Consider the following 12,387-nt stretch of genomic DNA (forward strand, 5'->3'; position numbering starts at 1 on the left):
AAACAAACAAACAAACAAACAAACACGTAGCCAAGGAAGTAAACATCTTATCAAGGTAAGAAACCAGGACACCAAAGAGGGAATGAGCAAAGTATTAAAAGACAGTACTACTAAACAACTAGTTGTAAGGTCAGGATTTGCACACCTCTGACACACAACACGTACGGAAACTTCAGAGTTTGGCAGAGTTGAGGACTGATGGGACAGGAAAGCCATGCAGCTTCCTGATCAGGGAGTGAAGTGGCAAAAGGGTTCAGGGCACATTAAAGCAAAATGCTGCATGAGGTAGAAAGTGCCTCAGAAGCTAGTTCAGCTAAATCATCGGGGCAGTACTGTGGTTAAGAGCACTGATTTACAGTCAAAAGTCTGGGTTCCCACACTTGGTTAACTGTATAACTAGCTTCCATGGGGCTCAGTTTTCTCGTGTGTAATGGGCAGGGGCGGTTTGAGTTAGAAGATACATAAAGTACACCATGGCTTTAGGGCCATGAACCAATATATCTGACGTGTATTCTTTCTTTTCAGTAAACATTTGAATAATAAAAAAGAAACTAAGATATGTAAGACCAGTCAGGCGCAGTGGGTCACGCCTGTAATCCCAGCACTTTGGGAGGCTGAGGCAGGAGGATCGCTTGAGCCCAAAAGTTTGAGACCAGTCTGGGTAACATGTAGAAACCTCATCTCTATCAAAAAAAAATTTAAAATAGCCAGGCATGGTGGCACATGCCTGTGGTCCTTCCTAGCTACTCGGGAGGCTGTCATGGGAGGATCACTTCAGCCCAGAAAGTTGAGGCTGCAGTGGGCTGAGACTGCACCATTGCACTGCAGCCTGGGTGGCAGAGCAAGACCCTATCTGAAAAAACAAAACAAAACAAAACTCTGTTCTTCAACACACCATTGAGTTAAAAAAAAAAAGCAACACACAATGAAAGCAATTTGTAATATAATACACAGTTCCAACAAAGGAAGTGGATCTAGATGTGTTACTAAGATCTTATTTAAGGTAAGATAACACATTTTTTTTTTTTTTTAAAGGGCAAAGGTCTGGCACAGGCACTTCATAGATGTGTGTTACTGACAAAGGCAAGCAAAAGTTCAATTTTCCGCTGTAAGATACGCCTATGTTTCAAATTCAATTTTTCCTAACATTCAAAAGGCATTCCTTAACTGGCTGTATAATAACATTTTTGTTATCTGAGCAGCTAAAGACAAATTAGTCACAGGCTATTGGTCCCCTCCCCTTCTTTTCCTTCCTCATTCAATAGAATGGTATTTTATGATCTTTCAATTGTTTTCCTTGTCTCCAAAAAATAATTTTCAAATCATTAATGTTCAAAAATAACTGAAATACTCAGTAAAATGTTAAGTAGTTCTGGGTCATTACTATTGCTTATGCCAGCATTTAGCTCTGTAGTTTTCCAGCAGTGACACACTTCACTTCTATAAACTCCACACAGAACAAAACGTAGCTTAACTGTAATTTGTTTTTGCCACACATTTGAGATGACCAAAGATTCAGCCAAATCTAACAGATAAAAATAAAACACTGAAGGTGTGGGGTCCTGTAAAAAGAGTAGGGCAGAAAAGTATACCCTCAGGTGGTTTAAAAAGGAAAAAGAAAAGCACCAATGTGGGACTGTATCAATAAGCGCCATCCACCATTCACGTAGTAACGTGTTTTATCTCAAGAGGGTGACCAAGTAATTGATCCATGAAGTAAAAGGTGAATGAAGTGCATTAATTGTGGCAAGCTCAATTTTATGAAACAGGCTTTTAAATCATTTTTATCTTTGGTAAAGTGAGTCTTTCCATAGACAGCAATTATCAAAGTCAGTATTATAATTTTGGTTTGTAACTCCACTCTTTATTTTCTACATAATTTAAAAAATAAATGCAAAAAAAGAAACAATCATTAATCTTTGTTATTTGGTACCACAATGTATAAGGATGTAATTTGAGGTGGATGCAGGCAGCGGCACGCACCCATAGTTCCAGCTCTCTGGAGGCTGAAGGAGGAAGATTACTTGAGCCCACGAGTTTGAAGTTACAGTGTGCTATAACCTGGCCTGTGAACAGTCACTGCACTTCAGTCTGGGCAACACAGTGAGACCCCATCTTAAAAAAAAAAAAAAAAGATGCAATTTGTGAGTTCTGTATGCTATTGAAATTAAGTTGGTATAAACTTTTAGAATTTCAGGATGTTAAATATAAACCCATGGTAACCACAAAGACAGTATCTATAGAAATACACAGAAAGCAATGAGAAAGGAATTAAAATGTCACTACAAAACAAAAAAGCACACTACCACAAAAGGCAGTAATAGAGGAAATGAGGGACATAAAAGTTATAAGGCATATAAAAAACAAATAGCAAAACAGTAGATGTCCCTCCTTATCAGAAATTACTTTAAATGTAAATGAATTAAACTCTCCAATTAAAAGGCAGAGATTGCCCAAAATTCCAGTATTTGAACTATGCTGTGATTACCATTGATAAGCTATTTCTGCAACGAATACTGCAGTATATTACTCTAAGTCATCATACCATTTTCAGTTACAGAGCAAAATATAATGCTTACCATAGACTTCTTCGTATTCTTGTAATATGGGTTCCATCCTATGCTCACCACCATCTTATGGACATCTCCACTTCCAACACTGGCCCAACCATAGTAAATGCCAGTGGATATATCAGCTGGAAGATTATCTACTACTTGCTCAGGAAAATTAGCTAAACAACAGAAAAAAATATTTTGAGTCTTACAAATTTTATATTAAATGTCTGTAGCTGAGTACAATGGCTCATGCCTGTAATTCTAGGACTTTAAGAGGCCAAGGCAGGAGACTCATGTTGAGCTCAGGGGTTTGAGACCAGCCAGGGTAACACAGCGAGATCTTGTCTCTAGTAAAAAATTAAAAAATTAGCTGGGCGGCCGGGCGCTGTGGCTCAAGCCTGTAATCCCAGCACTTTGGGAGGCCGAGACGGGCGGATCACGAGGTCAGGAAATCGAGACCATCCTGGCTAACACGGTGAAACCCCGTCTCTACTAAAATACAAAAAACTAGCCAGGCGAGGTGGCGGGCGCCTGTAGTCCCAGCTACTCCAGAGGCTGAGGCAGGAGAATGGCGGGAACCCGGGAGGCGGAGCTTGCAGTGAGCTAAGATCCGGCCCCTGCACTCCAGCCCCGGCCACAGAGCAACAAGGTGGCCTGCTATCCTATAGTCTAAGCTACCAGAGAGGCTGAGGCAGGAGGGTCAGTTGAGCCCTACAGATGGAGGCTGCAGTAAGCTATGATCGCACCACCACTGCACTCCAGCCTGAGTGGCAGAGCCAGACTCTGTCTTAAAATAATAATAATAATAGACAAACATCTGTAAAAATCACATGCAAGGCTAATGTAAATCATTACATTCACAAAACTCCTACAACTTTGCCTATAATTATCAATCCCATCCTTACATTTTCCGGCTCAGATTTCCCTCTCCTATTCATGTGGATAGGTTATGAATAAAGTACCAGGTAAGTATATAAAGCTCTCCAAAAAAAGCCATACTCTTTGAGTAGGAAGCAAAAAACAAGTACCAGAGTAGACGGATTTTTTTCAGATCTGTTCTTTCCTAAACAGGTACTGAATCACTTGAAAAGTTTCTTTTCTTTTTTTTTTTTTGAGACGGTGTCTCACTCTGTCACCCAGGCTGGAGGGCAGTGGCACGATCTCACCTCACTGCTGCCTCCCTCTCCCGGATTCAAGCGATTCTCCTGCCTCAGGTTCCAGAGTAGCTGGGATGACAGGCACGCGCCACCATGCCCGGCTAATTTTTGTATTTTTAGTAGAGACGGGGTTTTACCATGTTGGCCAGGCTGATCTCGAACTCCTGACCTCAGATGATCCGCCCGCCTCGGCCTCCCAAAGTGCTGGGATTACAGGCGTTGGCCACCAAGCCCGGCCAACGTTTCTTATTTTTGAAATACACAAGCTCAAGGCTGACTTAATAAGTCAAGACGCAGCCCTGGCATGTATTTCTAAGGACGAATTACAGTCAGGTCTCAATTATTGAAATTAATGTAGACGGACCAAGAAGGTTAGCTGACTCTCATTCAACCACCTATGTTATCATTTGGACACCACATAATTACAAATTAAAAACAAAACCACCTTAGAGCCGGTTTGCGAGTTCAGCCGATCTGGCCCACGATACGTCTCTAATGGGCAAGACAAGCGCCATGCTTGACCAGCTGTACCTCGGCTGGCCAGGGAGGCATGAACCACGGATCCTGCGATTCAACTCCGGCTTCCCGCTCTCACCACCCCTCAACCCCGTCCCGGCGGAGCTCGGAACGTGAAGCAGGAACCAGCTCCCTCAACCTGGCCAACGGTCCTCCGCCGCAGACAAGGGGATCCCGGAGGAAAAAGGAAGGGTGTCCCCTCTTGCCCGCGGTCCGGAGGCCCCACGACCCAGTCCCGAGTTCCCGGCTGCAGTCTCTCCCCGCTCCCCACGTGACCCTGCCCGGGGGACTCTGGCCGCCCTGCTCTCACCTGTGGGGATGCCCAGCTGCTTGGAGCCGCGGCCGAAGCCCCGCACCACTTGGCCCCGGCAGAAGTAAGGCAGATGCCTCATAATGCAGTCCGCTCGGGGCATGGGCTGCGGTCCGGTCTGCGCGTCCTGCGGAGCCGCCGTCGACGCGGTGCCCAGAAACCGGACCAGCCGGGGGGCAGGAGCGTGAGCTCTGCCTGCCGCGGGAGCGCAGCAGGGGCCGCACTACGCCGCAGCGGATCCCTGATGCCGCCGACCCAACAAATACCGCCCGACAACTCAGAAGCTGCGTCTCCGCTGGCGAGCAGCTGAGACAACAAAAGTAAGTGCCGGGTGTGGGCGGGGTGTGGGGAGGGGGCGGCCCGACGCCCAAAGCCGGCCTCCGCGCAGCCCGCGTGCGCTCGCTTCCTCAGCCCAACTCCCGGAGCCCGCCCCGCTCGGGCCTCCGTAGCCCCGCTCCCCACATAGCCCCACCCCGCCCGCGCCCTGCCGCGCCCGCGGCGCCCCAAGGTCAAATATCCCGGGTTTCGTTTCACCCTCAGGAATGGGAACTATTGTGGAAAACCCCGTTTTCAACCTGCGAGCAGCGAAAGCACCAGTCTCGAACAATTCTGTTTTGTTTTATTTTCTCCTTCCCTCCTGTTCATAACAATCCGGAAGGCCAAAGCGAGACGCTCTTAGTCTCTTGCAACCGCTGGATTGAACGTCAGGGCATCACTCGTTCGTATTCGCTCTTTAAGTATTTTATTATTTATTTATTATTTATTTCTTTATTTAATTCTTTTATTTAGTTATTTTTTTTTTGACACGGTGTTTCGCTCTCTCGCCCAGGCTGGAGTGCTGTGGCCGGATTTCAGCTCACTGCAAGCTCCGCCTCCCGGGTTCACGCCATTCTCCTGCCTCAGCCTCCCGAGTAGCTGGGACTACAGGCGCCCGCCACCTCGCCCGGCTAATTTTTTTTGTATTTTTTAGTAGAGACGGGGTTTCACCGTGTTAGCCAGGATGGTCTCGATCTCCTGACCTCGTGATCCGCCCGTCTCGGCCTCCCAAAGTGCTGGGATTACAGGCTTGAGCCACCGCGCCCGGCCAAGTATTTATTAAAGCTCCAAAATTCAGCTCAAAGATCGCCTCTTCACAGAGGCTTTTCCTGGCCGCCCTACCGGAAGTGGTCGTCCTCCTCCAGGACCATTGACCACGTTCTGGAGTTACTAATATATTCAAATGTAAGCTCCAGGGGAGCAGTCCCTGTCTGTGACGCTGATAACCCCAGTGACTAGTGGAAGGTTACCGAGATGGGTGGTGACTGTCCCCTCCAGGCTGTCTCCTTGACAACTTCACAAGCCAGATAACAGGGCGTCCCTCTACTGCAATGCAAACAGAGGCCTTCGGACCCTCGGAACCGTAAACACGCACGCTCCTAGGGAAGTAGCTCTGGGCTCACTCACAGGAAAAGCAGGGTGCAAGGTTATAAGAAGGTGCTTCCTCTTACCTCTCAAAGACAAAGAAGTTTTTTTATTTATTTTTGAAATTTTTTATCAATGGAATCCAGAGAAGTTTGTTTTTTTCTTTTTTGCTCTGTACATTTGTATAAAATTCTGTCCAGACCGTGTAGTCTCTTTCTACCTTACATGTATGTATCTCTGTTAATATTTACCTGATATTAAATTTATGTTCTAGGCCAGGCGCGGTGGCTCACGCCTGTATTCCCAGTAGTTTGAGAGGCCGACGCGGGAGGATTGACTGAGCCCAGGAGGTGGAGGCTGCAGTGAGCTATAATCACGCCACTGCACTCCAGCCTGGGTGACACAGTCAAAGAACTAGAGAAGAGGAAGGAAGGGAGGGAAGGGAAAGGAAAGGGGAAGGGAAAGTGAAAGGAAGGAAAAGGGAAGGGAAGAGAGGGGGAGGGAAGGGGAGAAGGACCCAAAGAAGCTGTTATGGTTAGTTGCTTGTCTATACGGAATTAAACAAAGAATAATGAGAATAACGATAATAGTAATACCGGTAGTAACAGTAGTAATAGCAAGTTGTGAAAAGCAATTAAGTTATCTGGAGACGCTTAAGAGTTATTTTAGCAAGGTCTGTACAGGATTCTCTCACTCTTGACTCCCGTCCTTAATAAGAATGTTGCATTCCTTCTAATATAGGGAGGATGTCTCTCACATGGTAATTTCATCTGCTTCTAAGAAACAGAAAAGAAATCAGAATGATTTTTTTGTATCTACTGTTTTCAAGTGCTTTTAATTCAAAAGAGTCAGTATGCAAGAATGGCATATTTTTAACTTCATCAGCAGTGATATGCCAAATAAGAAAAGCCTGGAAGTGAGAACTTGATAAATCATCCCTGGGTCTTACTCCACTAAGCCCTGGGTTGCAAGAAGGTATGAGAATTAAATGAGATAAAATAATTAAATGAGTCATAGGAAGTAAATGAGGAGTGGTGGTTTTAAGAATACAGAAAATGCTAAGTATTTTTCACACTGTCTCGTGTAATCCTCTCATCAGCTTTGTTGGAAAGCATTAACCTAAACGTATAAAAAGGACAGGGCATGGTGGCTCACACCTGTAATCCCAGCACTTTGGGAGATCCGAGGCGAGCAGATCTCTTGAGCCGAGGAGTTCAAGACCAGCCTGGACAAAATAGGGAGACTTCCGTCTCTACAAAAATTTTAAAATAAAAATAAAGAAAGAAAAAAGAAAAGAAAAGAAACAATAAAAAGAAAAGAAAGTAGAAAGAAAAGAAGAGGAGAAAGTAAGAAAGAAAATTTTAAAAATCAGCCAGGGCCTGGCACAGTGGCTCATGCCTGTAATCCCAGCACTTTGGGAGGCTGAGGCCAGTGGATCACTTGAGCTCAGGAGTTGGAGACCAGCCTGGGCAACATGGTGAAACCCGGTGTCTACAAAAAATACAAAAATTAGGCAGGAGTGGTGACGCTCGCCTGTGGTCCTAGATTTACCGGAGGCTGAGGCACGAGAGTCGCTTGAACCTGGCGGCAGTTGCAGTGAGCTGGAGATCAACGCCATTGCACTCCAGCCTGGGCGACAGAGCGAGACTCTGTCTCAGCCAGGTGGTGGTGGCTCGTGCCTGTAGCCCCAGCTACTTGGGAAACTGAGGAGTGAGGATCGCCTGAGCCCCGCAATTTGAGGCAGCAGCGAGCTGTGATTGAACCACTGCACTCCAGCCTAATGACAAAGCGAGACACGATCACTAAAAAATAAATAAATAGGCTGGGCGCAGTGGATCTCGCCTGTAATCCCAGCACTTTGGGAGACCGAGGCAGGGGGATCACCTGAGGCCAGGAGTTCAATACCAGCCTGGCCCACATGGCAAAACCCCGTCTCTACTAAAAATACAAAAATTAGCCAGGCATGGCAGCGAACGCCTGTAATCCCAGCTACTCGGGATGCTGGGGCGGAAGAATCGCTTGAACCCAAGAGGCGGAGGTTGCAGTGAGCTGAGATTGTTCCATTGTACTCCAGCCTGAGTGACAGAGCAAGATTCCTTCTCAATAAAAATAAATAAATAAATAAATAAATAAGGAGAGACTTGTAGAATGTTTAAGATGGAACAGCCAGGCTCCAATCTTTAAAACTACCATTTACATGTCAAGTCATATGGGTAATTACTGTGTAATCAACATAGGATATAGAAGAAAGAATTATTATTTTTTAAATTATTTATTTATTTATTTGTTTTTCGCCAGAGTCTCACTCTGTCACCCAGGCCGGAGTGCAGTGGTTCAATCTCGGCTCACTGCAACCTCCACCTCCCGGGCTCAAGCGATTCTCCTGCCTCAGCCTCCGGAGTAGCTGAGGCTACGCCTGGCTAATTTTTGCATTTTTAATAGAGACAGGTTTTCATCATGTTGGCCAGGTTGTGCTGCAACTCCTGGCCTCAAGTGGTCCACCTTCATCGGCCTCCCAAGAAGGAAGAATTCTGATCATTTTCTACCACTGCTCAATAGCATGCAATGGCTCCTCCCCTCTGACTGAAGAATAAACCCTCCAAGAATTGTACTTCTAAGAACTCCCATCAAGTATTTAATCTGTTGATCAAAGCAGACCCCTCCACCTTGCTTCAGAGGCCAAAGAATATGCTTCAAATAATTTTTATTATTATTCTTATTCATTTGATTCCCGAAATACACTACCTAGCATAAATCTAGAGTTAAGAATGTATGTATCTTTGCCAAACTTAACTGCTTTTAACCAAGGAAGTATTCTAAAATATGCTTTTTATTTCCCCCTCTGAACTGCACTTACACATCCTTTCATCTGCCTGTAGGGGAAGAGTCTACTTCTCTGGTTTAAGTTGTCTCTGTGGAAAGAAGGATCACAAATGAGACTAAAGAGAAATTAGAACTGGCAAATTGTGAAGGAAAAGATGGCCCACTCTAAGTAAGCAATAAAAAATGAATCTGAAGAATTCTTAAAATTCAGCAATAAGAAAATAAGCAACTCAATTTAAAATGAGCAGAAGATCTGAGTAAGCATATGAAAAAATGTTCAACATCATGTATCATGAGGGAAATACACATTAAAACAACAATGAGATACTACTATATACCAATCAGAATGGCCAACATTCAGAACACTGACAACACCAAATGCTGGCAACGATGCAGAACAACAGGAACTTTCATTCATTGTTGGTGGGAATACAAAAATGGTACCGCCCCTTGGAAGACAGTATGGCAGTTTCTTATAAAACTAAACATACTTTTACTGTATTATCCAGAAATTGTGCTCACTTATATTTAATCAAATGAGGTGAAAACTTTTGTCCACACAAAACCTATTTGTTTTACCCCAATCCATTTTATTCCTACTCCCACTGAATGCAAATGGAACAGATGAATGGATGTTTTATTTCTATTTTATTTTATTTTTATTTTGTTTCACATGGATGTTTATAGCAGCTTTATTCAGAATTGCCAAAACATGGAAGCAAGTGAGATGTCCTTCAATAGGTGAATGAATAAGCAAACTGTTGTATATTCATATAATGCCATACTATTCTGTACTAAAAAGAAATGAGCTATCAAGCCACAAAAAGACATAGAGGAAACGTAACTGCATATTACTAAGTGAAAGAAGCCAGTCCAAAAAGGCTACATACTGCATGATTCCAATTATATTACATTCTGGATAAGGCAAAACTATGGAGACAGTAAACAGATCAGTGGTTACCAGGGTTTGGGGAAGTTGGAGGTAGGAGGGAGGGATGAATGTGAAGCACAGGGGATTTTTAGGGCAGTGAAACTCTTCTGCATGATACTGTCCTCATGAATATATGACATTATGCATGTATCAAAACCCATAAAACTATACAGCAACAGCAGCTGCCAACCTGAAACTGCTCTAAATAGTAGAGTCTGTTAGTTTTTGAATAATTAATCTAAAAACTGCTAACTTGGAGTCTGACATCAAGGTTCACACCTTCCACACCTAAATATTTACCAAGTCTCTCCCAATCCATTTTTAGCCCTCCTCCCACTGAATGCAAGCCATGACCTCTTACCTGCACAAGTGTAGCCAACTCTCCATTCTCCCAGCCTTAGATTTGACACCAGTCTCTCTCAACCGCTTTTTCATGCTGCAATAACCTTTCAAATGCCAATCTGATGACATCACACTAAAAGTCTGTTGTGCTTCCCGTTGTCTTAGGATCAGTCTAAACTAAACCATTGTTCACAGATTCTCCCTATCACACCCCTCAACTCCTACCTCTACAGTCTCGACCTAGAAGCCCTAGGGAACTTTTCCAGTTCCTCTAACTCACTCTTTGGACTTCGTATAAACAGACTTCCTAGCATGAGACAATGCTACCAGTAGACCAGAGAGCAAGGGAACTCTGTGAGTCAGGTGTGCTTGACAATGCCTTCCAGAGAGGTGGGACTTAAGCTGGAGCCTTGGGGCATGTGTGAATACACTAAACAGAGAAGAGGAAAGAAAAGTGTCTAGCTAGGGAGCGTTCCTGTGATCATATTTCCAAGAAAGGGATGTGCAATAAACAAGCCAGAACTACTGAAATCTACTGAGAGGTGATAGACCTTAGTAGTAGGTAAGAGGGACTCTGGCTCTTACACCAGTTTCCTGTCTGTGAGAAAGGAATAATCACCATAGCACCTCATAAAGCATTTGAAAGATTTAAGACTTAATGCATGTGAAGCAACTAAATCAGTGTGTAATGTGTGGTAAGCCTTCTGTATTGGCTATTATGATGATAATTACCTGATGATCTGTTATAGAAAATTTATTATAACCAGACTACAGTCCAAATAAGCTTGGCTGAGTATAAGTGTCTTCAAAATTCTACCTTGGAAAACAGACATGTAAAATTCCACATAAAAGCCCAATATAGAAAATAAATAATGCTTTATTTATTTATGTATTTACATATTTATTTTAGAAATGGGATCTCGCTATGTTGCCCAGTCTAGAGTGCAGTGGCTATTCACAGGCAAACTCATAGCACACTACAGCCTTGAAATCCTAGAATTAAGCCATCTGCCTGCCTCAGCTTCCTGCATAACTGGAACTACAGGTGTACAATCCCATGCCATAGAAACGAGTGTTATAACCACAAATGTATTTGTGGTTCAAACTCACAAAATTTACTACATATAGTACAAATTTACTCAATAGGAACACACTAATGAAGTTTACAGTGTAAAGAAAGAAAACTAATTTTTTTCCCTCACTCCTAATGCATTCTTAGAAGGGACCCCCTGTAACAAAAAACAGAATAACAAAGTAAGAGCAAAACCAAAACAAATATTTATTATCATGTATATTTTATATGTATATGGGAGATGCCCAGGGAATGAATAATTCTCAGAGAGGTGACTCAGACCTCTAGCTTATATAAACTTCAATAAAGAACATTAAGGCCCAGCACAGTGACTCACTGCTATAATCCCAGCACTGTGGGAGGCTGAGGCCAGAGGATCCCTTGAGCCCAGGAGGTCGAGGCTGCAGTGAGCCATGATCATGCCACTGCACTCTAGCCTAGGTGACAGAGTAAGACCCTGTCTCAAACAAACAAACAAACAAAAAATACACTAAATTTCTAAAGAAAGGACAAGACAGAGGAAAAGAACTTTGAATCTCTAGAGGTGGCAAATTGTGGGAAGGCAAAATAATGGTAGATGAAGTCCACTTAGCAAAGCTTATTAATGTAGATTCCTCTTATGCCATCTCCAGCCAGATGAGGGCTAAAGTTGTCTTCAGTGGTTAACTCTTGTCCTTCCAGGTAGAGAGGGAAGAAGGGCACCTTTGTCTTTGTAAATCTGTGTCCTGCCACTAGGTAAAAAGAGGAAGGGCAGAGAGCTTTCGTGTGTCTGCTTCCTCCCACTTGCTCTTAGCTTAAAAAATTTTATGTCAAAGAGGCGTATTTTTTGGTTAACACATCTGGTTTTCCTTCAATACTCTCAACTACATCCAAATTTAGTTCTTATCACTGTTTGTACTGTTTTATCATATTAAATTCAGAAAACATATTTTAAAATAACATTTTGAAAACTAAATTCATAAAGGACATTTTTAAATGAAATGTGCTTTGAATATTTAGAACGTTTTGAAGCAACACAGATTGTAAATTACTCATCTGGTCTAACATTGTTATTTTGCACCAAAAAAGCAGACTGAACGCATGACCTGCTAAACCCAAAAGAAAACAGAGAGTCTACAAAATGCTGAGAAGCCATCCATCCCTTTGACAATGGACCTAAGATCACCTTTTCTGGAAGAGTTAAGTGATTTCCAGGTCTGTCTGCTATATGCAGCTATTCATAATAACCCATAATGAAATGTTTATTTGGCTGATTTTTTTTCTTTTTCTTTTTTTTTTTT

The 12,387-nt window shown here is 43.3% G+C and overlaps 2 protein-coding genes across 2 annotated transcripts in view; one reads left to right on the forward strand and one right to left on the reverse strand.

Annotated features, from left to right (window-relative positions):
* RFK (riboflavin kinase) overlaps nucleotides 1-4,962 on the reverse strand; it is a 7,999-nt gene extending 3,037 nt beyond the window's left edge. The window contains exons 1-2 of the mRNA XM_017892752.1: nucleotides 4,539-4,962; nucleotides 2,580-2,731 (exon numbers count right to left, since the gene is read on the reverse strand). Coding sequence (XP_017748241.1) covers nucleotides 2,580-2,731; nucleotides 4,539-4,641 — 255 coding nt within the window. The 5' untranslated portion in view covers nucleotides 4,642-4,962. The remainder of the gene's footprint in view (nucleotides 1-2,579; nucleotides 2,732-4,538) is intronic.
* Nucleotides 4,787-12,387, forward strand: part of GCNT1 (glucosaminyl (N-acetyl) transferase 1) — a 129,649-nt gene continuing 122,048 nt past the window's right edge. The window contains exon 1 of the mRNA XM_017892746.1: nucleotides 4,787-4,858. The gene's annotated coding sequence lies outside the window, so the exon portion shown is untranslated. The remainder of the gene's footprint in view (nucleotides 4,859-12,387) is intronic.

This window comes from Rhinopithecus bieti, unplaced genomic scaffold (genome assembly GCF_001698545.2).
Source record: "Rhinopithecus bieti isolate Rb0 unplaced genomic scaffold, ASM169854v2 scaffold_19708, whole genome shotgun sequence".
NCBI lineage: Eukaryota > Metazoa > Chordata > Mammalia > Primates > Cercopithecidae > Rhinopithecus > Rhinopithecus bieti.